Source organism: Rhincodon typus, chromosome 1 (assembly GCF_021869965.1).
Source record: "Rhincodon typus isolate 14 chromosome 1, sRhiTyp1.1, whole genome shotgun sequence".
In the NCBI taxonomy this organism is placed as follows: Eukaryota; Metazoa; Chordata; class Chondrichthyes; order Orectolobiformes; family Rhincodontidae; genus Rhincodon; species Rhincodon typus.
The window spans coordinates 85,063,047-85,086,937 of record NC_063332.1 but is presented as its reverse complement, the minus strand read 5'-3'; the positions used below and the strand labels follow the sequence as shown (position 1 = coordinate 85,086,937).

Sequence of the window (23,891 nt, the reverse complement as noted above, 5' to 3'; positions counted from 1 at the left end):
CAGGCCCAGCATGTCCCTTTAAGGTGACATGTAGGTCTAACAAGCTCAGAGAACCCTGGAAGTCTTGCAATATTCTGGATTGAATAAAAAGAGAAGAGAGTCATATAACATGTATAAAGGGAGCAAAGCAACGGAGGCCCTGAAAGAGTATGGAAAGTATTAGGGGGTTCTCCAGAAAGCAATTAAGAGAACAAAGATGGGCATGAAAAACACTGGTGGGCAAGGTTAGGGAGAATCCCAAGATATTCTACAAGTTTATCAAGGGAAATCATAACGATAGAAAGAGTGGGGGCCTGTTAGGTATCAAGGAGGCAATCTGTGCATGAAGCTGGAGGACATTGGTAGAGTGTTAAAAAAGTACTTCAATCTGTCTTTACTTAAGAGAAGGCAGACGCAACATATGGAATTTGAGAAGATGGACTGCACAGTTCTTGAAATTAACATCAGAAGCAAGGAAGCATTGGAAGTTTCGGCTGGTTTAAAAGGGACAGATCCGCAGGTCTGGATGAGTTGTATCTCGGGCTGCGTGGGGGACGAAAGGGGAAATAACAGTTGCTCTGACCAAAATTTTTAAACTGTCTCTGACCACAGGGGAGGTGCCAGAGGACAGCTAATGTTGTTCAACTTTTCAAGAAGGGTGGTAGAGAGAAACTAGGGAGGCTAGCAGGTCTCACACCAATGGTAGGGAAACTATTGGAGTAATTAGTGAAGGAGAAAATGAATCTCCATATAGAGAAGCAAGGTTTGATCAGGGATAGTCAGCATGTCTTTGCCAGAGGGAGGTCATGCCTAACAAATTTCAATTTTTTGAGCAAGTAACCAAATGTATAGATAGGGGTAGGGCAGTTGATGTAGTTTACGTATGGATTTTGGCGAGGCCTATGACTAAGTCGTCATATGAGACTCTGATAAAGAAAGTACAAGCTCATGAGATCCAGGGTAAATTGGCAAGTAGGATCCAAAATTGGCTTAGTGGCCAGAGACAGAGTGATCGTAAAAGGTTAACTGTGTGACGGGAGGCCAGAGTCCAGTGATATTCCACAGGAGTTGGTCCTAGATCTGTTATTATTTTTGGTATTCATAATGATGTAGATGGGGTTGTGATAAGTTTGTGGTTGACACAAAGATTGGCCGGGTGGTTGATAGTGAGGACGGAGGTCTTTGGTTACAGAAAGATAGGGATGGATTAGTTAGATGGGCAGATCAGAGGCAGGTGGAATTTAACCCTTATAAATGTGAGATGCTGCAGTTTGGAAGAATTAACAAGAGAAGCAAGTACTGCATGAATGGCAGAACATTAGGAAGCTCAGACGAGCAGAGGAATCTTGGGGTGTGTGCCCACAGATCCCTGGACAGGTTCATAGGGTATGGAAGAAGGCAAATGGGACACTTGTCTTTATCAGTCAAGGCATGGATTATGAGAGCATAGAGCTGTGCAGAACTTTGGTTAGGCTGCATTTAGAATACGCTGTGCAGTTCTGGTCAGCACACTACAGTAAGGATGTGTTTGCAGTGAAATCGGGTGCAGAGGAGATTGACCAGGATGTTGCCGAGGATGGAGCATTTCAGCTTTAAAGAGAGCTGGATAATCATAGGTTGTTTTCTTTTGAGCTGAGAAGTTTGAGGGGAGACCTGATAGAAGTATATGAGGGGCATGGACAGCGTGAATGGAAAGCAGCTCATCCCCTTAGTCCAAGGGTCAAAATCAAGGGGTACACTTTTTTAAAGTGATAGGTGGGGGGTTTAGAGTGGTTTTGAGGGCAGGTGTTTTGACCCAGAGGATGCTGAGGGTCTGGAATGCCTTGCCTGGGAGGATACTTGTGGCAGGTAACCTCAGAGAGTACTTGGATGAGCACTTGACGTGTCATTAACATATCAGGCCTAGTGTGAAAAAGTGGGACTAGTGTAGGTAATAGTACAGTTTTGGCAATACATACTCAATAGGCTGAAGGCTTTCTTCTCTACTGTATGATTCTTTGATCTCATTGAAACACAAGATTCTTTAAGGGGCTTGACACAGTAAATGCTGAGAGGATGTTTCCCCTATTGGGAAAGTCTAAGACCAGAGGGCATTGTCTCAGAATAAAAGGGTGCCAATTTAAGGCTGAGATGAGAAGGAATTTCTTCCTTTGGAACACCTTGCTACAAAGAGCTGTGGGGCAGAGTGCTTGTGTATATTTAAGGTTGAGATAGATTCCTAATCAGTGGGGGAATGAAGGGTTATGAGTAAAGGGCGGGAAGGTGCACTTGAGTATTGCATCAGCCATAATCCTATTGAATGGTGAAGCAGGCACGAGTGGCGTACTTGTGCACTTGTTTCTTATGGAGTCACAGATTGTGCTGATAATTGGTCAAACTGGTTAGGCCTAAGGCACTACCCTGAGGAACTCCTAATGGACTGGGGCTGAGATGCTTGACCTCCAACAATCACAACCATTTTACAATTTTACTAAGGCTCCTTGAAGGTCTAGTAAGTCAATATAATCTAGATGTCAAGTGCCGTCACTCTCACCTCTGGAATTGAGCTCATTTGTCCATGTTTGGACAAAGGCTATAATGACAACAGGCGCTAATTAACCCTGGTAGAACCCATACTGAGCATTAGTGCTTGACAGTACTGTTGACAATTTGCTGATGTTTGAATGTAGACTGGTGGATCAGTAACTTGCCAGGTTGGATTTGATCTGCTTTTTATACACATGACATAGCTGGGCAATTTTCCATGTTGTCTATGGATACCAGTGTTGTAGCATTCTGAGGAAGGGTCACTGGACCCGAAACGTTAACTCTGATTTCTCTCTGCACATGCTGCCAGACATGCTGAGCTTTTCCAGCAACTTATTGTGGCTTGAGCAACTTGGTGAGGTGCATAGCTAGTTCTGGAGCACAGATGTTCAGTGCTGTTGTCAGAATGCTGTCAGGACCCATGGCCTGTGCCTTCAGCCACTTGTTGATTTCATGCAGAGTAAATCTGTCAGAAGTCTGTCCCATTTAGCTCTGTGGCACTGCCGCACAAGATAATGTGAGGACTATACAGTAGTCATTCCTTCCAGTGCTCACCCAGACCAATGCATCTGCAACAAACAGCCTGGTGAAAGTGATGCCAAGTTTATTTTTCATTCTTATTAGTTCCGTTACCACTTTGCACAAACCTAGTTTAGCAATGACGTGCTTTATGACACACCAGATAACTCTGTAGTGCTGCCACCAAACCACTATTGCTGGTGGACATTGAAACATCTAATACAGCATAGGTTCTGGCGGTTGGTGCATTGTTCAAGTGGTGTTCAACATGGAGGACCTACCCAGGGATGGTGACGCAAAGAGAGCAATGGCCGAACTGTGGCTTGCAAACAGAGCACTAGCCAAACTGTGATTGCTAAAAGTACGCACTCACATCCAGCACGCAGTAAACAATGCAGTTCTAAGAATTCTTGATTTGATTGTTTTGAATACCTTACATTTATGCCTCTATGTTCTTTATTCATTGATCAGTGGAAACATTATATCTGCATGTGTACCATATTGAGATGTGACAACTTTAGAGGTCTCTCAGGTGTACCATTAGCCTCCCTCTTCTGGAGAAAATATCTCCAAGTTGTTGAATTTATTATTTTTAATTTGATTCAAATTGGGATCAAATTTATCGTATTATCTGGACATTCTCCAGCCCTTCGACATTGAGAAAAGTTTGCACATTACATGATCTCTAACATAACCTAGGTTTTGTTCACGTTTTATGTAGGCATTGCTGTTGAGACTGATTGTCCATCCAGAGTTGTCCCACTGCAGTTTGCGTTGCTGCCTTTATTGTGGTTTCATGTACTTTAGGGAAAGGAGCAGTTAAAAATCAACCATACTGATATGAGACTGGAGCCGCCTATAAGCCAGACTGGATAAGAAAGGCATATTTTCTTCTCAAAAGGTCATTAGTTAAGTTTTCAAAACAATTTTACAGAACCTCCACTATCTTAATTGAAATTTTTTCAGAAACTTTATTCAGGTTCTCGATCTGCGGGATGGGATTAGAACTCAAATAGTCTGGAGTAATAGTCTCAAAATATATCCATGACACTAATGTATTCACAAACATAAGGACTGCTTCAGGGGTGAGTTGGAATTGATTTGTGTCAGTAGATGAGCAGCAGAGGTTTCATTGGTCTAAGGATATGGTGTTGTCAGCAAGACCAGTGTTTATTGCACAACTCTAATTGCCCTTGAAAGGGTAATGGAGAGGAGCTACTTTGAACCTCTGTACCAGTGAGATGCACTTTTGGTACACCCACGGTGCTATTAAGTGGGCAGTTTTAGGTCTCTTGCTTAGCCACAGTTAAGGAATGGCAAGAAAGGACAAGTTTAGAATTGTGTGAGACTTGGAATGAAGTTTGCAGTTAGTGGCTCTGTTCCTGTTGTGCTTGTGCTTCCAGGTAGTGGAGTTAACAATTTCGGGAGTGCTGTGAGGAAAAAAAAAGCTTGGTGAATTGCTCCTGTACTTCTTGTAACTGATTCACACTATTGTAATTGTTGCTGGTGGCAAGAGTGAATGTTTAATTGACATTTTATTAATAGGATGGGCCCATCTCTGGCAAAGCCATTCACCTTGCTCATCATTCATCTTGAGACCTGTTAGGTAAGTTTTGAGGTGTTTTGAGAGACATTGTAGTTTTGGAGACTTACTGTAGCTACCCTGGATAAGGACAGGAGAGTTAGCAGCTTCTCAAACAATTGAGGAAGCAGGTCAGCAGCTTAACAAAGAGAAGAATACAGAATACTGAGAAGTCTGCTTTGAGTGGATGTGAAAAAGACGTTTCCACTAATTGGAGAGACGAGGACCCGAGGGCACAGCCTCAGAGTGAAGGTGCAACCCTTTAGAATTGAGATGAGGAGGAAGTGCTTCAGTCAGAGTGTGGTGAATCTATGGAACTCCTTGCTGCAGAAGGTCAAGTCATTGAGTGTATTTAAGAGTGTATTTGATTGGTAAAGGGATCAAGAGTTACAGGGAGGAGACAGGAGAATGGGATTGAGAAACATATTAGCCATGGTGGAGCAGACACGATGAGCCCAATGGCCTAAATCTGCTTCTATATCTTAAGTAGGACCACTCTTAGATCTTAAGACCATGATAAGAGCAGCTACTAATGCAATTAAAAACTGGGAGGAGAGAGCCTCTTCAGATTGTTTCTTTCTGTTAGAGCTAAAGTATGACGTTAAAGGGCAATGGGTAGGTGATTGGTGGGTATATCTTCCATATCTCTTGACTAATTGGTTTGAATCAGGAGCTGTTATCAGAGTTGAAGAATACATTTAAAAAATTAACCTTTAAAATAGTTAACTTCAAATGGATAAATCAAATAGAATAGAGATGGCTGGACAGGCGATGTGTTACAGCTCTAATACATGGGAGCTCTTGTACATTGTGAGATCCACAATGGCCATGTGCAGCAAGTGTTGACTGTGGGAGTGTTGGGAGTGAGTTCTGAGGCTTTACGAACAGCCTGGGGCTAAATTAAGAAGCAGACCCACAGAGGTGGCAGTCTTCAGATTATTACCTGACCCATGTGCAAATTGGCATAGACTAAGTAAGATTAGAGAAGTAAATGCGTGGCTCAAATATTGGTATGTAAGAAATGAGTTCCCATTGCTGGGCCATTGGCATCATTACTGGTTAAAGAGAGAGCTGTTCTGCCGGTCACAGGCTCCACTCCCCTAATGAATCATTTAACTAGGGATATCGACAGGGCTTTAAAAAATTTGGGGGGAGAAGGATTCATTTGAAGGTCTACTACACAATACTGTGGCTATATTGTTTACAAGATCTCTCATTAATCCTACCACATTATATCTCATTAGTTCATGTGTAGTTCATTACATAATAAAATTCTGCATTCTCTTTTAGGGACAGCAACTCACAGCAATGTCCTCAACTTAAATGAGGGCAATTACAGTGGAATGAAGAATGAATTTTCTAAAGTGGGTTGGGAAAGTAGACTAAGGGAAAAGTCCATGGATGAGCAGTGACAGGCATTTAAGCAGATATTTTATAATGCTCAGCATAAGTTTATTCTGGTCAAAATGAATGTCTCAATGAGAAGGATGAGCCATTGGTGGTTAACAAAGGCGGTTGAAGGAGGTATATGATCAAAAACAAAGCCATACAAGGTGGCAAAAGTTAGTGGTATGCCAGAGGATTGGGTTTTAAGGAACTAGCAGCGGATGACTAAAAAGCAACAAAGAGGGAGGAAATTGATTTTGAAAGTAAATTGGTAGGAAATATTAAAACAAACAGAAAAAGTTTTTACACTTGTCATGCGTGATTTTAATCTATATGTTGAGTGGACAAATCAGATGGGCAAGGATATATGGAAGATGATTATGTATATGAAATATGGAGAGAGTAATTAAAGTAAGTGTAGAGCCCATGGAGGATGCAACTCTGAAATCAATTAATGGAGAACAGGGGAAAAGACCAATAATTTAATCCAGTATTTTGCATGGACCTTTGTAGTGGAGGATACTGGAAACCTCCCTAAGAAATCAGATAAGATTCCATTGGGAGGAAAAACTTTGTAATCTCTCAAATCTAATGTTGATCTTGCTTTTGTGCACCTCTTATGCAACTGTAACTGTATGCCTCACTCTGTCTAAATACCCTATGATCTGTATAACCTTGTATGTTATGATCTGCCTGTACTACATGCAAAACAAAACTTTTAACTGTGTTTAGGTACATCTGACTACAGTAAATTAAACAATAACAGTCTGTGTCACAAGGGACAAAGTATTTGACAAATTGAAAGGATTAAAGACAGGCAAGTCACCAGGATCTAATGGCTTGCATTCAAGGGTTTTCATAGTCGTTACAGGGATAGTTGAAGCATTGGTCAAAATATTCCAGGAGATTTCCAGCGGATTGGAAAATCACTAATTTGACACTGCTGTTCAAGAATGTAGGAAAACAGAAAGCAGGAAACTAAGCCAGTCTAACATCTGTTATTGGGAAAATGCTCTGACCATAATTAAGGAAGAAAAAGCAGGACATCCAGAAAACCTTAACACAAACAAACAGTCAACATGGTTTTGTGAAAGGGAAACTTTTCTTCTAATCGACCTGTTCAGAGATGTTATTACACACCTCCGGAGCAGGTGGGACTTGAGCCCAGGCCTCCCGGTCCAGGGGTAGTGATGCAACCACTGCACCATAAGAGAACAAAATCATGTTAGATAAATTTGCTAGAGATCTTTGAGGACATAACCAACAGAGTTGATAAAGGAAAACCTGTAGATGTGGGGTATTTGAATTTTCAGAAGACGTCCAGAAGGTACTATATAAAGCTTATTGCCTACGATAAGAGCTCGTGGTATTGGTATAATGTATTAGATGGTTTCAGGGTCAGTTAACAGATGGAAGACAGAGTCAAATTAATGGGGTTTAACGTTATGCCGATATTTTACCAAATGCAACTTTGCAAAGTTCTGTAAATTTGGATATAACATTTTGTTTGATCATGAATCGATCAGAAGTATTTTTAATTAATGGCAAATATTTGCTAAATAGTGCTTGTTCTTCTGTGTGGGCAGGACATATTCATGTTCATTACACGGCAGCTGAAAGGATTGGAGGATACCAAAAGTCCACAGTTCAACAGATACTTTTATTTGTTAGAGGTAAGCCATTTAAACCTGTTTCAAGATTACAGAAATTAAGTCTATATGCAATATTTAAAAACTATCTATAGTCTATACCAAGAATTTTATTCTGAATATAGATTCACCATCTTACTTAAAGGTTGTAGCTGTTCCTCAATTAAAAGCTAGCTCTATGACAAATCACTGAAAATGTTACAAGGCTCCTCATATTCAGGCATAGTTAGTGGTGTTAACATAACTCTCTTCTGGAATCCCTTCGTTGTATTGGAGTAGCTTATGTCTCCAGCCTAGAAAACAAGTGTTTCAGAAAGAAACTCGTTAAAGAAAATACTAATATCACTTTCAAGTAAGTCTGGAAAATATAATCAGAGAACACAAACTTAGACCCTTAAGATTTATGCAAAGGTGATATTAAGAAGAGGAGAGGTGGGAATATTATAAAAGTTTGAAATGATCTAGTTGTTGTTTGTGAAGAAAAAATATTTGGAGTTTCAAAATGCAGTTCAGTTGCTGAGATGGGGAATCTTGAGATATTAATTTTTCGGGTTAAAATGTGTCCTCGTCTTGGCTGCTGTCAATATTAAATAACTTTTGGAAACAGGTAATAATTGAGAGAAAAGCAGAGTTAATGTTTCAGATTGTTTCTTCTTTGGTATATCTCATTTTAGTGTAATAGAAAGTAATGCTGTTTCATAGTATATAGAAAATGTGCATGAGAAAGTTTTATGGATGCATTTGTATTTTGGTGTATTTCACTCAAACACATGCAGATTCAGAAAAAAGGCTCTCAATTTAAAAATATCTTTCTGACCATCTGAGAAAATGAGGAGTGCTGCTTCTTTTTATCGGTGATCAATAATGATTGTTAAAACAGACACGTCTGCTCGGGTCAATTATTTAATCTGTTGAATTTTTCTTGATAGTTGCATATTCCACCTCCTGTAGAAATATAGGTTATCATACGTTAAACCTTCACTGCAGTCCAATGAGGGGATGTGATGGCCTACTGATATTATCATTAGACCATTACTCCAGAGACCCAGGTAGTGTTCTGGAGACCCATGGCAGGTGGTGGAATTTGAATTCAATAAAATTCTGGAATTAAGAGTCTAATGATGACCGTGAAACCCTTGTTTGTTGTTGGAAAAATCCATCTCGTTTGCTAACGTTCTTTGGGAAGGAAATCAGCCGCCCTTTCCCAGTTCGCCCTAAATGTGACTTGCAACCTACAGCAATGTGGTTGACTCTCAACTGCCCTTTGTGCAATTTGGGATGGGCAATAAGTACTGGCCCGGCCAGTGATGTCCACGCCCCATGACTGAATTTCAAAAAACTGTTTTAATATTTTAGGTCCCATCGGCTCATGACATGTTTTACATTGTTATAGACTAGACCAACCCCTCAAAATATATTCAGGAGATAGTTTAGATCCTAACTGTTTCTTATTTTAAAGGTAAATGCAAGGTGTGGAACCACATTAGCCGTCCTCGAGTCCTCTGGCACTTCTCCATGGTCAGAGGGAAATTAAATTTTAATGAACAGACAATGCAGTTTACTGCTATAAGATCATAAGACATGGTGTAGAAATGGGCTATTCAGCCCTTTATGCCTGCTCTGCCATTCAATGAGATTATATTCTAACAGGTTTATTTGAAAAACAAGCTAACACCTGAAGGAGGAGTAAGACTCCGAAAACTTGTGTTTCCAAATAAACCTGTTGGACTATAACCTGGTGTCAAGTGATTTCAGACCTTGCCCACCCCAGTCCATCTCCACATTCAATGAGATCACAGCTGACCTAATAATCTTCATCTCTTTCTTGCATTTTCCTATAGCCATTGATTTCCTTACCAATTAAAAATCGATCTGTCTCGGCCTTGATTATACTTAATGTCAGAGCCTTGACAACCTTCTGAAGTAAAAAGTTCGATGGATTCCACTACCCTTTAAGAAAGAAATTCCTTCTCATCTCTGTCATAAATGAGTGAACTCTTACGCAGTAATTATGTCCTCTGGTCTGAGACTGTTCCACAAGGAAAAACCACCTTTCCAGATCTACTGTGCCAAATCCCCTAAGACTCTTGGATATTTCAATAAGGTCACCTCTCGTTCTTCTAAATTCTGCTAAGTACAGGCCAACCTGCTCAAACTGTCTGCGTAAGCCAGTCTCATACCCTTTATCAGCCCAATGGATCTTCTCTCATAGAGTCATTGAGATGTACAGCACAGAAACAGACCCTTCGGTCCAATTCGTCCATGCCAACCAGATATCCTGAATTAATCTAGTCCCGTTTGCCAGCATTTGGCCCATATCCCTCTCAATCCTTCCTGTTCATATACCCATCCAGATACCTTTTAAATGTTGTAATTATACCAGCCTCCTCCACTTCCTCTGGCAGCTCATTCCATACATGCACCACTCTATGCAGAAAAACGTTGCCCCTTAGGTCCCTTTAAATCTTTCCCCCCTCACCTTAAAGCTATGCCCTCTAGTTTTGGACTCCCTCAGTGAAAATACCTTGTCTATTTACCCTGATCCATGCCCCTCATGATTTTATAAATGTCTACAAAGTCATTCCTCAGCCTCCAATGCTCCAAGGAAAATAGCCCCAGCATATAGCCCCATAGCTCAAATCCTCCAACCCTGGCAACATCCTTGTAAATCTTTTCTGAGCCCTTCCAAGTTTCACAACATCCTTCATATAACAGAGAGACCAGAATTGCACACAGTATTCCAAAAGTGGCCTAGCTAGTGTCCTGTACAGCTGCAACATGACCTCCCAACTCCGATACTCAATGCACTGACCAATAAAGGAAAGTATATCAAACATCGCTTTCGCTGTCCTATCTACCTACCACTCCAATTTCAAGGGACTATAAACCTGCACTCCAGGGTCTCTTTGTTCAGCAACAATCCCCAGCACCTTACCATTAAGTGAACAAGTACTGCCCTGATTTGCCTTTCCTAAATGCAGCACTTCCCCATTTATCTAAATCAAACTCTGTCTGCCACTCCTTGGCCCATCGGCCCATCGGCCCATCTGATCAAGATCCCATTGGACTCTGAGGTAGCCTTCTTCACTGTCCACTACTCCTCCAATTTTGGTATAATCTGCAAACTTACTAACCATACCTCCTATGTTCACATCCAAATCGTTTATATAAATGATGAAAAGCAGTGGGCCCAGCACCAATCCTTGTGGCACACACTGGTCAGAGGCCTCCAGTCTGAAAAGCAGCCTTCCACCACCACCCTCTGTCTTCTACCTTTGAGCCAGTTCTGTTCCCAAATGGCTAGTTCTCCCTGTATTCCATGTGATTTAATCTTGCTAAACAGTCGACCATGAGGAACTTTGTTGAATGCCTTACTGAAGTCCGTAAAGATCATGTCCAGTGCTCTGCCCTCATCAATCCTTTTCATTACTTCAGGAAACTCAATCAAGTTAGTGAGACACGATTTCCCACGCACAAAGCCATGTTGATTATCCCTAATCAGTCCTTGCCTTTCTAAATACATGTAAATCCTGTCCCTCAGTATTCCCTCCAACAACTTGCCCACCACTGATGTCAGGTTCACTGGTCTGTCGTTCCCTGGCTTTTCCTTAGCAACTTTGTTAAATAGTAGCACCACGTTAACCAACCTCCAGTCTTCTGACATCTCACCTGTAGCTATCGATGATACAGATATCTCAGCAAGGGGCCCAGCAATCACTTCCCTAGCTTCCCATGGGGTTCTAGGGTACACCTGATCAGGGCCTGGGGATTTATCCACCTTTATGCAATTTAAGATGTCTAGTGCCACCTCGTCGGTGACATGGACATTTTTTGATGCCGCTATTTATTTCCCTACATTATGTATCTTCCATATTCTTCTCCACAGTAAAACTGATGCACAATACTCGTTTAACATCTCTCCCATCTCCTGCGGTTCCCCACACGGATGGCCGAATGATCTTTAAGGGGCCTTATTCTCTCCCTAGTCACTGTTCTGTCCTTAATGTATTTATAAAATCCCTTCAGATTTTCCTTAACCCTGTTTGCCAAAGCTGTCTGATATCCTCTTTTTGCCCTCCTAATTTCCTTCTTAAGTATACTTCTACTGCCTCTGTTGTAAGGATTCACTGGATCCTTGCTGTCTATACCTGATGTATGCTTCCTTTGTTTTGACCAAAACCTGAATTTCTCTAGTGATCCAGCTTTCCCTACACCAACTAGCCTTGCCTTTCACCCTAACAGGAACATACTGTCTCTGGATTCTTATTATCTCATTTTTTGAAGGCTTCACATTTTCTAGCTGTCCCTTTATCTTTGAATATCGTCCCCAACCAACTTTTGAAAGTTCTTGCTGAATACCATCAAAATTGGCTGTCGTCCCTATTTAGAACTTTTAGATCCGCTCTATCCTTTTCCATCACTATTTTAAAATGAATAGAATTATGATCGCTGGCCCCAAAATGCTCCCCAATGACACCTTAGTCTCCTGCCCTGCCTTATTTCCCAAGGATATGTCCTGTTTTGCACATTCTCAAGTCGGTTCATCCACATGTTAAGTCAGATAATTTTCTTGTACACACTTAACAAATTCCTCCCCGTCTGCGCCCTTAACGCAATGGCAGCCCCAGTCTATGTTTGGAAAGTTAAAATCCCCCACCGTAACCACCCTATTATTCTTACGGATAACTGAGGTCTCTTTACAAATTTCTTTCTGCTGACTGTTAGTGGGTATATAGTACAATCCCAGAAAGGTGATCATCCCTGTATTATTTCTCTGTTCGACCCAAATAACTTCCCCGGATGTATTCTGAAGAACATCCTCCCTAAATGCAGCCGTAATGTTATCCGTAAATATCCACCACCACCATCACCACCTACCACCCCAAATCCTTCCTACAGCAACTGTACCTGGAATATTGAGCTGCAGTCCTGTCCAGCCCGGAACCATGTCTTTTGAAATTGCTGTGATATCCCAGTCCTATGTTCCCAACCATGCCCTGAATTCATCTGCCTTTTGCATTGAAATAAATACAGTTTAATTTATCAGTCCTACGTCGTTCTTTGCTTTGTTCCTGCCTGCCCTGACTGTTTGACTTGCTACTTTTCCCAGGTGTACCAGTCACAGACTGATCTCTTTCCTCACGATCGCCGTGGGTCCCACCCCAACCTCCCGAGCAGCCCTAGCAAATCTCCCCACCAGTATATTAGTCCCCATCCCATTCAGATGCAATCTGTCCTCCTCATGCATGTCACGTCTACCCCAGCAGAGATTCCAATGATCCAAAAACGTGAATCCTTCTTCCCTGCACCAACTCCTCGGCCACGCATTCATCTGTTCTATCCTTCTATTCCTACTCAATTGCTCATGGCACCGGGTGTAATCCAGATATTACTACCCTTGAGGACCTCCTTTTTAAATTCCCGCCTAACTTCCTATGTTGTCCCCTCAGAATCTCATCCTTTTCTCTTCTTGTGTCGTTAGTTCCAATGTGCACAACAACCTCCTGCTAGTCCCCCTCCCCTTTGAGAATATGCTGCACCCTGTCTAAGATTTCCTCAATCCTGGCACCAGGGAGGCAACATTCCATTCTGATTTCTCGCTGTTGGCCGCAGAAGCATCTGCCTGTGCCTCTGAGTAGAGAGTCTCCTACCTCAATCGATCACTTGGAACCTGATGTACCCCTCATAACATTTGAGCCAGTCTCGGTACCAGAAATCTGGATGTCCATGCTACGTTGCCCTGAGAGTCCATTACCCACTACATTTTCCAAAGTAGCATACTTGTTTGAGATGGGGATAGCCACAGGATACTCCTGCACGACCTGCCTCCCCCTCCCACCTTTCCTGGAGGTGATTACCTGACTGATTCTGCGGTTTTTCTCCATTCCTATAACGTCACACCCCCTAGCTTCTGTAAATTCCTTATTGCCTTTAACTGCCGCTCCAGCTGATCCATGCAATTTGATAGGATTCGCAACCAAACACTTCCTGCAGACATAATCATCAGTAACATGGAAACTCTCCCTCATCTCCCACATCTGACAGGAAGAGCACTTCACTATACTAAAGGCCATCTTTGTACCTTAATAATCTACAGACCCACAAAATAACATAGTCCTACTGCTCTAAAAAAACAATGCTCCAGGCTAACTTAGTACCTGTGTTTTATATTTTTAAAATTTTATTGAGATCTGTCTCAATTAAACATATAATCAAAAAATAACCCACTCTACTCACTATTGTAGATTTACAAAAAAAGAGCAGTAAGGTTATACTTAAAAACTATCTACTTAGCTGCTCCCCTGCTGCAAGCTCTCCCACATGGGTTTCTCTAAGGTCAGCTGTGAATTTCACCATTTGTTAATTTTTCTTAGATGCACTCCGATGTCCAGAGATACTTGAACTCAAACAGCAGAGGCAGTAGCTGTGCAGATTCACTGCTGGGGCAGACATCAGTGTAGGTTTCTTCATTTGAATCGCTTCCCATGTGGTCTCTGCCTTTTTCTCTCTTCTTCCTTATTAATGTGCTGCTGCTTTGATCTTGCTTTTCCCCGACTGCCTTCAATTTATGTTTCCTTAGAGAGGAGGCAGAAAACTGTTCACTTTTCGAGCTGTGATCTGGTTAGTGCTTTGTATAGTTTCCTGTTTTTATACTTGATTCCTTTTGAAATAAAAGTCAACATTGCATTTGCCTTCCCTTTTCCCCCACTTGAATGCTAGTTTGTGATTCATGCACAACGACTCCCAAATCCCTCTTTTCTGTAGCTTTCTGTAGTCTTTCTTCATTGAAATAATATTCAGCTCCTGTTCTTCCTGCCAAAGTGCATAACCTCACATTTCCTTACATTATTATTCTACCTGCCAAGTTTTTGCCTGTCACTTCACCTGTCTGTATCCGTTTGCACACTCTTTGTGATATCCTCACCACTTGCCTTCCCACCTATTTTTGTGTCATCTACAAACTTGGCTATAGTACATTCACCTCCCTCATTCAAGTCAGTAATATCTACTGTAAATAATTATGACCCCAGCACTGGTCCCTGTGGTACTCAACTAGTTACAACTTGCCATCCTGAAAGTGCCCCCCTTAACCTAACTTTTATTAATTAGCCAATTTTTTTTTCATTCTAATATACTACTTTCGACACCATGGGCTCTTACTTTATGTAGCCTTGTATGTGGTGCCTTATCAAATGCCCTCTGAAATCAAAATATCTTGTATCCACTGCTTTCCCTTTACAGATTAATCTTCACTTGGAGAGGCAGGGGTTTATTAAGAACAGTTGAACAATGGATTTGTTAAGGAGAGACCATGTCTGATCAGCTTGATTTTTTCCCTTCGAAAGTTTCAATCAGGTGTGTAGATGAGAGCAATGCATTCAACATAGTCTACTTAGAATTCAGCAAGACACTTGATAAAGTCCTGCACAGGGGACCGATAGTGAAGGTAAGGGCCCATGGGATCCAAGGAAATTTGACTAATTGGATCCAGAATTGGCTGAGTAGCAGGAAACGGAGGTGATGGTCAAGGAATTTTTTTTTGACTGGAAGCCTGTGTCCATTGAGGTTCCCCAGCATCAATGTTGGGGCCCTTTTGTGGTATATGTAAGTGATTTGGACGTCAATGTGGGAATGTTGATCAGGTTTGAGATTGAGAGAGAGAACATGATTGAAATGTGCAAAATTTTAAGGGCATAGTCAAGGTACACAGAAATAATCTTTTTCCTTTGATGGAAGATCAATGACCGGGGCATAGATAGAAGGTAAAGTGCAGGAGGTTTACATGGGATGAGGAAACATCCTTTCACCCAGAAGGTGGTAGGAACCTGGAACTCAGTACCTGTAAGGTAGGTAGAGGCAGAAACCCTTTTAATATTTAATAAGTATTTAGATGTACAGTTATGATGCCAAGACATACAAGGCAACTGTCCAAGTGCTGGAACATGGGATTAGAGTAGTTAGGCGATTGTTTTGATCAGCACAGACTCAATGGGCTGAAGGGACTTTTCTCTATGCTGTAGACCTTTGTGACTCTATCCTGCTTGATAACTACTCACTGAATTTAAGTACATTTGTCGAGCATGATTTCCCCTTCATGAAGCTATGTTGACTTTGCTTGATCATACTATGTATTTCTAAATGCTGAGCTATTATGTCATTTATAATAGACTCTCAACATTTTTCCAGTGACAGATGTTGGGCTAACTGGGTAACTGTTTTGTCCCTTTCCCTTCTTAAATAAAGATGTTATATTGGCAGTTTCAGTCCTCTGGGACTTTTCCATACTCTAAGGATTCTTGGAAGATTACTACCAGTGTATCACTAAATCCGTAGCAACTTCCTCCAGTATCCTTGGATGTATCCCATCAGGTTCAGGGGATTTGTCAATCTTTGGCACCATTAGATCTCCTCGTACTTTTTCTCTACTGAGGATTATTTTATTTATTTCTTCTCCTTTGCTTCTTGCTTATTTAGTCACTTGAAATGCTACTTGAAGACTGATGCAAAGTATTTATTCAACTCCTTTGCCATTTCCTGGTTCCCCGTTAATATTTTGCGAAGCTCGTTCCCTGAGGGACCTATGAGGTTGTAGATTTGCTTGCTGAGCCAGTGTATTTGAATGCAAACGTTTCGTCACCCTGCGTCATCGTCAGTACATCTCCAGTGAAGCGTTAGTGTCCTGTCCTGCTTGTTTATATGGCTAGGTTTGCTGGGGCGGTTGGCATCACTTCCGGTTCTCTTTTTCAGTGGTTTGTATTATTGGGTTCAGTTCAATGTGTTTGTTGATGGAGTTCCAGTTGGAATGCCAGGCCTCCAGGAATTCCCTAGCATGTCTCTGTTTGGCATGTGCTATTATGGATGTGTTGTCCCAGTCGAACTTGTGTCCTCTTTTGATCCTGTGTATTGAGACCAGTGAGAATTGGTCGTGTCTCTTGGTGGCTAGTTGGAGTTCATGTATCCCTATTGTCAGTTTTCTTCCAGTTTGGCCTATGTAGTGTTTCTCACAGTCCTTGCATGGTATTTTTGTATATTACGTTATTTTTATTGGTTGTGGGTATGGGATCCTTTACGTTCGTCAGTAGCTGTCACAGGGTTGTTGTTGGTTTGTGGGCTACCTGATACCTAGGGTCTGAGTAGTCTTGTGGTAATTTCTGATATATCTCTCGTTACAGTAGGGTGATTTGTGTGTCTAGTTGTGTTGTGTCTTGCTGTGGTCTGTCATGGAGGTAACAGTGGATTGTGCTTTTGGGTATCCATTACATTTAAAAACTGTGTATAAATGCTCTGCACAATTCCGGGTTGTTGCAGTGTGTTGTGGCAACCACGCCAACACCTATACCTAACGGAGCTGCATCAGGACATTGTTCAAACGAGCCACAACACACTGAAGTTTGCAGCTCCTCTTCATTGTCAAGCACATGCCAATTTTTACATTGTCTGCCAAGTTCTTAATCATATGCCCTTTATTTATGATCAAACGATTGATATATTTAAATATTATAGAATGCAGGGTACCTATAATAATGAGCTCTGTGGAACCCAACTGGACAGCATTCCTGTCATCCATCGATTATTACCCATTGCTCATTGCTTCTTGCCTCAGAGTCGCTTTTAGATCTAAGTTGTCAATTTGCCTTAAGTCCATGGCTGTTTCGTTTCACAGCTAATCTGTTATCTTGGGCGTTTATCAAAAGCCTTGCAGAAATCCATAGACTACATCAAATACATTGCCCACTTTGTTATCCCCTGAAAGAATTCCATCAAGTTAATCAGAAAGAAGACTTCTCTTAAACAGAGATAGTAGGAACTGCGGATGCTGTTTTCATTTTCTGAAGAAGGGTCTAGGCCCGAAACGTCAGCCTTCCTGCTCCTCTGATGCTGCTTGGCCTGCTGTGTTCATCCAGCTCTACACTGTGTTTTCTCTTAAACAAATCTATGCTAACTGTCTGATATATCAATGTATTCTGAATACAGATTTATCCTGTCCTCAAAACTTTTCCAGTTGCTTTGCCTGTGTCGAAGTTAGACTGGCATACCTCTAATTTCGCAGTCTCCCTGGTTTTTTTTCTCTCTTTCAGTCCTCCCAACCCCATGCCTGTAACCAGACAGGATTGGAAAAAGATGATGAGATATAGCTTCTATATATTTGCTATTTCTTCTGGTGGTGGTCTGAAGACTTCATTGTGTCCTTTTCACAGCCTAATGCTGTTCACCTACCTGAGAACCAATCAAGAAGGCCTTTGTTATCGATAACTAGCCATAGGTCTGCAGACCAATCATCTATTTGTTCCACCCAAAGCTCTATTTCTACACAATCCCTTGGCTGCAGCTTATTTGCCACTCTTTAACCAATGTTTGAACAAGAAGTTGTGTAAATGATGTTTGCAATGAGTGGGTGTCAGATTATTTACTTTTAAACATGCGACAATTCTCCAGCAATACTTGTTTTTTAAAGCATTTGTTTTCTCATTTTAGTCCACAATTAAAAATAGGGAAATGTAAAAGAAGCCTTTACAGCCTTAGCCCTAGATATATTTCATGCAGTGTGGGGTTTTATCCACTTTCAAAGATGTTAAACTGTTTAATGCCTCCTCTCTCTCAATTTTATTTAATAATATCACACTCCTCCCTGATTGCAGTCTGAGAGTTATACAGCGTGAAAACAGACCCTTCGACGCAAACTAGTTCATGTCCCCAAACTAAACTAGTCTCACTTGTCTGCGTTTCTCCCATATCCCTCCAAGCCATTCCTATTCATATTCTTATCCAAATGTCTTTTAAACATTGTAACTGTACCTGCATCTACCACTTCCACTTGCAATTCATTCCATACACTCTCTGTTTACAAAGAGCCCCCTCCTCCTTTTTAAATTTTTCTCCTCTCACCTTAAAAATATGGCCCCTAGTTTTGAACTGCCCCCACCTTAGGAAAAAGACCACTGCTATTCACCTTTATCTATGTCCTTCATAATTTTATGAAACTCTATAAGGTTACCCCTCAACTCCTATACTCTAGTGAAAACAGTTCCATTCTATCCAGCCTATTTTTATAACTCAAACCCTCCATTTCTGGCAACATTCTGGTAATTCTTTTCTGAACCCTCTCCAATTTAATAATATCCTTCCTATAACAGGGCGACCAGAACTGCACACAATACTCCAGAAGTGGCCTCACCTGTGCACTGTACAATCTCAACCTGATGTCCCAACTCCTTTAGTCAAAGCTCTGAGCAATGAAGGCAAGCGTGTTAAGTGCCGCCTTAACCATTCTGTGCCTACCTGTGATGCAAATTTCAAAGAATTATGTACCTGACCCCCTAAGTGCCTCTGTTCTACAACACTACCCAAGGCTCTACTTTTAATTGTATAAGCCCTGCCTTTCTTTGTTTTCCCAAAATGAAATACCTCTCATTTATCCAAATTAAACTCCATTTGCTGCTCCTCAGCCCATTGACCCAATCGCTCAAGATCTCTGTAATCTTAGACAACCTTGTTTACTGTCCACTCTACCACTAATTTTGGTGTCATCTGGAAAGTTACTAACGATGCCTCCTATATCCTCACCCAAGTCATTTATATAAATGACAAACAAAAGTGGACCCAGTACCGATTCCCATGGAACACCACTTGTCACAGGCTCCCAGTCTGAAAAACAACCCTCTATCACCATCCTTTGTCTCCTACCATCAAGTCAATTTTGTATACAATTGGTAAGCTCACCGTGAATCCCATGTGATTTAACTGTACTAATTACTCTACCATGTGGAATCTTATCAAAGGCTTTACTAAAATCCAAGTAACAATGTCTACTGCTCTGCCTTCGTCAATCATTTTGGTTACTTCCTCAACTCAATCAAGTTTATGAGACACAATTTCCCTCACACAAAATCCTCTCATAGTTCTACCTTTCAGAATCACCTCCAAGTAGTGTCTCTCATTTGTGAAAACTGATGCAAAGTATTAAATAAGAACTGTTCCAATGTCTGTCAGAAAACAGCTTACCCTTATGGCTCCTAAGAGCCTTTTTTCAGGCTATATGTGTTGTTATCCTCCATTTTTTTATATATTTAGAAAAAAATCTTTGGGTTTTGATGTTTTTCATAAATTTTCAACATTATTAAATATTTTAAAATATTAGTTCAAGTAACAGTGAATACTATTTTTTGCTTTTGTTTACGTAAAGTTTGCTGAATTGTAATCACAGCTCCCATTATCTGTAGTTTGGAGACACTATTGAGCAATTGCTGTCTCTAAGGCCCATTCATGTGTGAGTTCTTCATTCACATTGTTTTTGTCTAAGAGTCAGTACTTAATTCAAAACAATCGTACAAAACGATTAAATACACTTGGCCATTATAGCCCTGAGTTTCAGAACTGAGCCATTCTGTGTGAGTCTCATTTTTAAAATTGTGATTGATTTTATATTTCAACATTTGCTTTGTTTACTTGCTTAAAAATATTTGGGAGCCCAAATATTTATAATTTGTTTTCTTCATGCTGATTATTTTGAAGCTATGTTTACTGCAGATACTGAATTAAAAAGTAAGGAAATCAAGGGTAAAAGGGGAAAAGCAGGAAAGTAGAGTTGAGGATAATCAGATCAACCATAATTTCATTGGTGGAGCAGACTTGATGGTGTGAATGGCGTATTCCTGCTCTTAAATCTTATGCACTTTTAATTCTTTTCTTGATAACAGTAAACTTAGTACATAATTTCGCTCCACAGAATTTGGCGTGGGTCAAGTCATATAACATCTGTTTTGAGCTTGAAGATTGTAATGAGATTTTTATACAGCTCTTCAGGACTCTGTTCTCAGTCATTAAGTAAGTATTTTTTAAACTCCCAATATATTTTGTTACATCATATTTCCTTCCAAAAGTTAAAACAGGAGGAAATTATTTACTTCCTCTTTTTTTCTAGCCGTACTTAACGATGAACCCTATATGCCTTACATTCAGTATATAAATCTGATAGACAGGAGTCCTCCCAGACAATTATTTGATTGGGTGTTTTGTTCCAAGATTGCTGTTTATGTTTGTATTGTCCTTTTGCTTAGTCTAAGTTCTCTGAGGACAGACGAAAAATCAAAGTTGGCATCTTCCAGCTTGTTTGACTGGGCTGAAATTGAAGGGTCTAGGCCCGAAACGTCAGCCTTCCTGCTCCTATGATGCTGCTTGGCCTGCTGTGTTCATCCAGCTCTACACCTTGTTATCTCACTGTTTTTTAACTTGCCTTCTGCCTCCCATTATCATGGTTTTTCAGTTTACCTCTGTGTAACCATGATAATTTTCAGGAAGTGGTATTGTAGATTAACAGAAGAACTTAAATAGAACTTCCCCTTGAATATTGCAGCATGTCTGCTATATTTGAATTGGTTGCCTTTCTCAGTATGTTGTAAAATAGTCATGGCATTTATTTAGTTTGTATTCATATATCATTAAATTAATCTTAGTCACTGAAGAATTCTGTTCGCCTCCTGTTTAATTTTTTTATGTGATGCATTTCACTTGTGTTCAAATATTGTCACAAAATAAAAACTATTGCTGAATAATGTGCTTTTTGACAATTAGAGGTGATATCAAACTACAAACTGGAGAAATAAATTATCTTTACTTAACCTGGTGCAGTTTCTGGTCTCAGGTTTAGTTTGTTACTGTTTCTCCAGAACGTGATTTCTGAAGTTATTAATGTACATTTTTCTGCTTATTGTAAATTAGAATTAAATACATTGTGTTGAATATAATCAAAAGATTGATTTGTGGTGAGAGGATCAGGAAAGGTGGTCAAATGTTTATGTTCAGTGGTAATAAAATCGTAAGCCAACTTTTTCTAGTTGCATGGTAAAATGCCATCCAATCAAAACAAAAGTGGCAATTTTAACTTCGAACATAAAAATGTCCATAGGTTTAGGATATTTGTAGAGTATAAAAAGTAGCAGGAAAGTAGAAGCCTCAGTCAGATCAGCCATATCCTTATCAAATGGTGGCGTAGGCTCGAAGGGCTGAGCAGACTAATTAATTAGCGTGTTTGTAAATGGTAACCCTGAGTTTTTTTTCCAAATATTATTCCCAAATCACAACAACTTCAGGAGGCGCAGAGTCTGTTATCAAGGGGTGCATTAGTAGCCCTATTTGCAGAATGAGGTATACCACTTTTAACTGCAGGAGGTAGTTCTGTGATCAGTAATGATTTGAACATATTTTTATCTTAGCAACAGCCACAATCAGAAGGTTCAGATGCACATGTTGGATTTGATGAGTTCTATCATCATGGAAGGAGATGGAGTAACACAGGACCTACTGGACTCCATTCTTATCAACCTTATTCCTGCACACAAGGTATTTGATTTTGAATGGAATATTTTGATGGGAAACCAAATTATCTGAAGTAGAAATAAACATGCGAGAAGTGTTTAAATTGCAGTTGTCCTGAACTGCAGTTTTCTCACCTCTTGCCTGGACATCATCTTGCTGTTGCCTGCTGTTCACCAGATTTGTCTTCCAATGATTGATAGTTCTCAACAACTATTCTCTCTCCTGCCTTTTCATTGAATCCACTTTTTATAAGTGTTTGAGATGTTTTTTGGGGGGTTTAAAACACATTTTAAGAATAAACTAATTAACTTTTTAATAACAGGAAATCTTTTGTGAAATCATTTTAAAATCAAAGAAATTACACTGATCCAAGACTATTTGACCATCTACCATAATTTCATATTGTGGTCTTCTCTTGCATCTTTATAATGTAATGAGCTGATCTGCTTTTTCTCTGTGTGAAGTTTCATGCTGAGCTGCACCTTTAGCTTCGTTATTATTGTGCTTATAGTACTTGTTTTTAAAAAGAAACCTATTTTCTGTGATTATCAGTACCGTCATATTAGAATGCTTCAGGGATTCTTATACTTCTTCATTCCACTGAATTCTTCTTCAAACATACCAAGTCAAATTAGATCATTTGTGTCCGGTCAGAACCATATGTGACTTGAAGATATTTTTCATAAGAAACTAAGGTGATATCCAATGTCTATTTTGCAGGATACCATCAAATTTCAAACATGGAAGGTAAATTATAACATAACATTCAGGTAACTTGATATGAAAGAGATATTAAAAGGTAATGTAACCATAGTCCCAGAGCATCATAGGGCTGCGGTCTCATCCAAGAGAGACAACTAGTGGTGGTTTATCTGAGGGTCACCATGCCTTAGGCATGGGGAGAGGTTGAGAAGAGGAGTCCTCCATGGTAACCTTAGTTGGTGCAGGAATTGAACCGCACTGTTGGCCTCAATCTGCTTTGCAAACCAGCCATCCAGCCAACTGAGCTAATCGCTCCCTGAAAGATAGATTACAGGAGGAAGGGAAAGATCGAGGAATGCAATATATTTTACAGTTGCGGTGTTCTGAGAAAGAATGGTGATGTGGTCGTACTGTAAGTCTTCTTTCTTTCTACATCCGTGATGTGAAAGCAGTGTTTTTGGAGCTAAGAAGGGGGAAGAAAGGAAGCAGTGGGACATTGGAGATGCCAGTAATCAGAAATCACAAAGGAGAGTCTTTTTCTAGCAGACCTTTGTTCATATATGCAAGTCCCCAGTGGTGGAACAGCTGTATTCTTGAAACTAAGAAGCAGAACACTGTGTTCTTAAGGTAAGTTGCAAGTAAGAAGCTGGAACAAAGTGGCTGTTCATGCGTATGTGTAAGCGGGTAAATCAGTTCAGTGCTGCAAATCATAATGCTGTTACCCAAGGATTTACAATTAGATGTTGGAATTCAGTCACCTTGTTATTCAATATGCATGGTTGTGAATGTTGACTCAGTATTTTTGAAATTATAGTCTCCTAAAGAAACAAAACTTGGTCTTACCACATTTTTCAAAGCAGTGAAACACTTTCACATGTAGTATAATAGATTAGAGCTATTATGAACCCAGAAAAATCCTATACACCATAAGGCATTTGGAGTGCATCATTTGGTTTATATTTGATCACCAATTTGAGAGTTTCTTCAAGAGTTTTCAGGTATTCTGTTGTTATTTATGTTTGAAGATTTTCTTGTATATATAGATTCCTTTTCCTGCAGGTGCGAACCTTGTGACAATGAGGAGTGCTGGGTTGGGTGTAGGAGGGCAAGTGAGGGGAGAGGAGCTGTTTAATGCACAGAATATGTTGAAGTAAAAGACACTTTGCTTTCTGCTCGGATTTTCAGGCTTCAAGGATTGACCAGTTAGGCCACAGCTGCAATTTACAAAAAAG

At 40.3% G+C, this 23,891-nt stretch overlaps 1 protein-coding gene across 1 annotated transcript in view; it reads left to right on the top strand.

Moving 5' to 3' along the window:
- Positions 1-23,891, top strand: part of LOC109932995 (sister chromatid cohesion protein PDS5 homolog A-like) — a 160,982-nt gene that overhangs the window by 29,435 nt on the left and 107,656 nt on the right. The window contains exons 4-6 of the mRNA XM_048600833.1: positions 7,579-7,665; positions 20,369-20,466; positions 21,855-21,981. Of these exons, the coding sequence (XP_048456790.1) occupies positions 7,579-7,665; positions 20,369-20,466; positions 21,855-21,981 (312 nt within the window). The remainder of the gene's footprint in view (positions 1-7,578; positions 7,666-20,368; positions 20,467-21,854; positions 21,982-23,891) is intronic.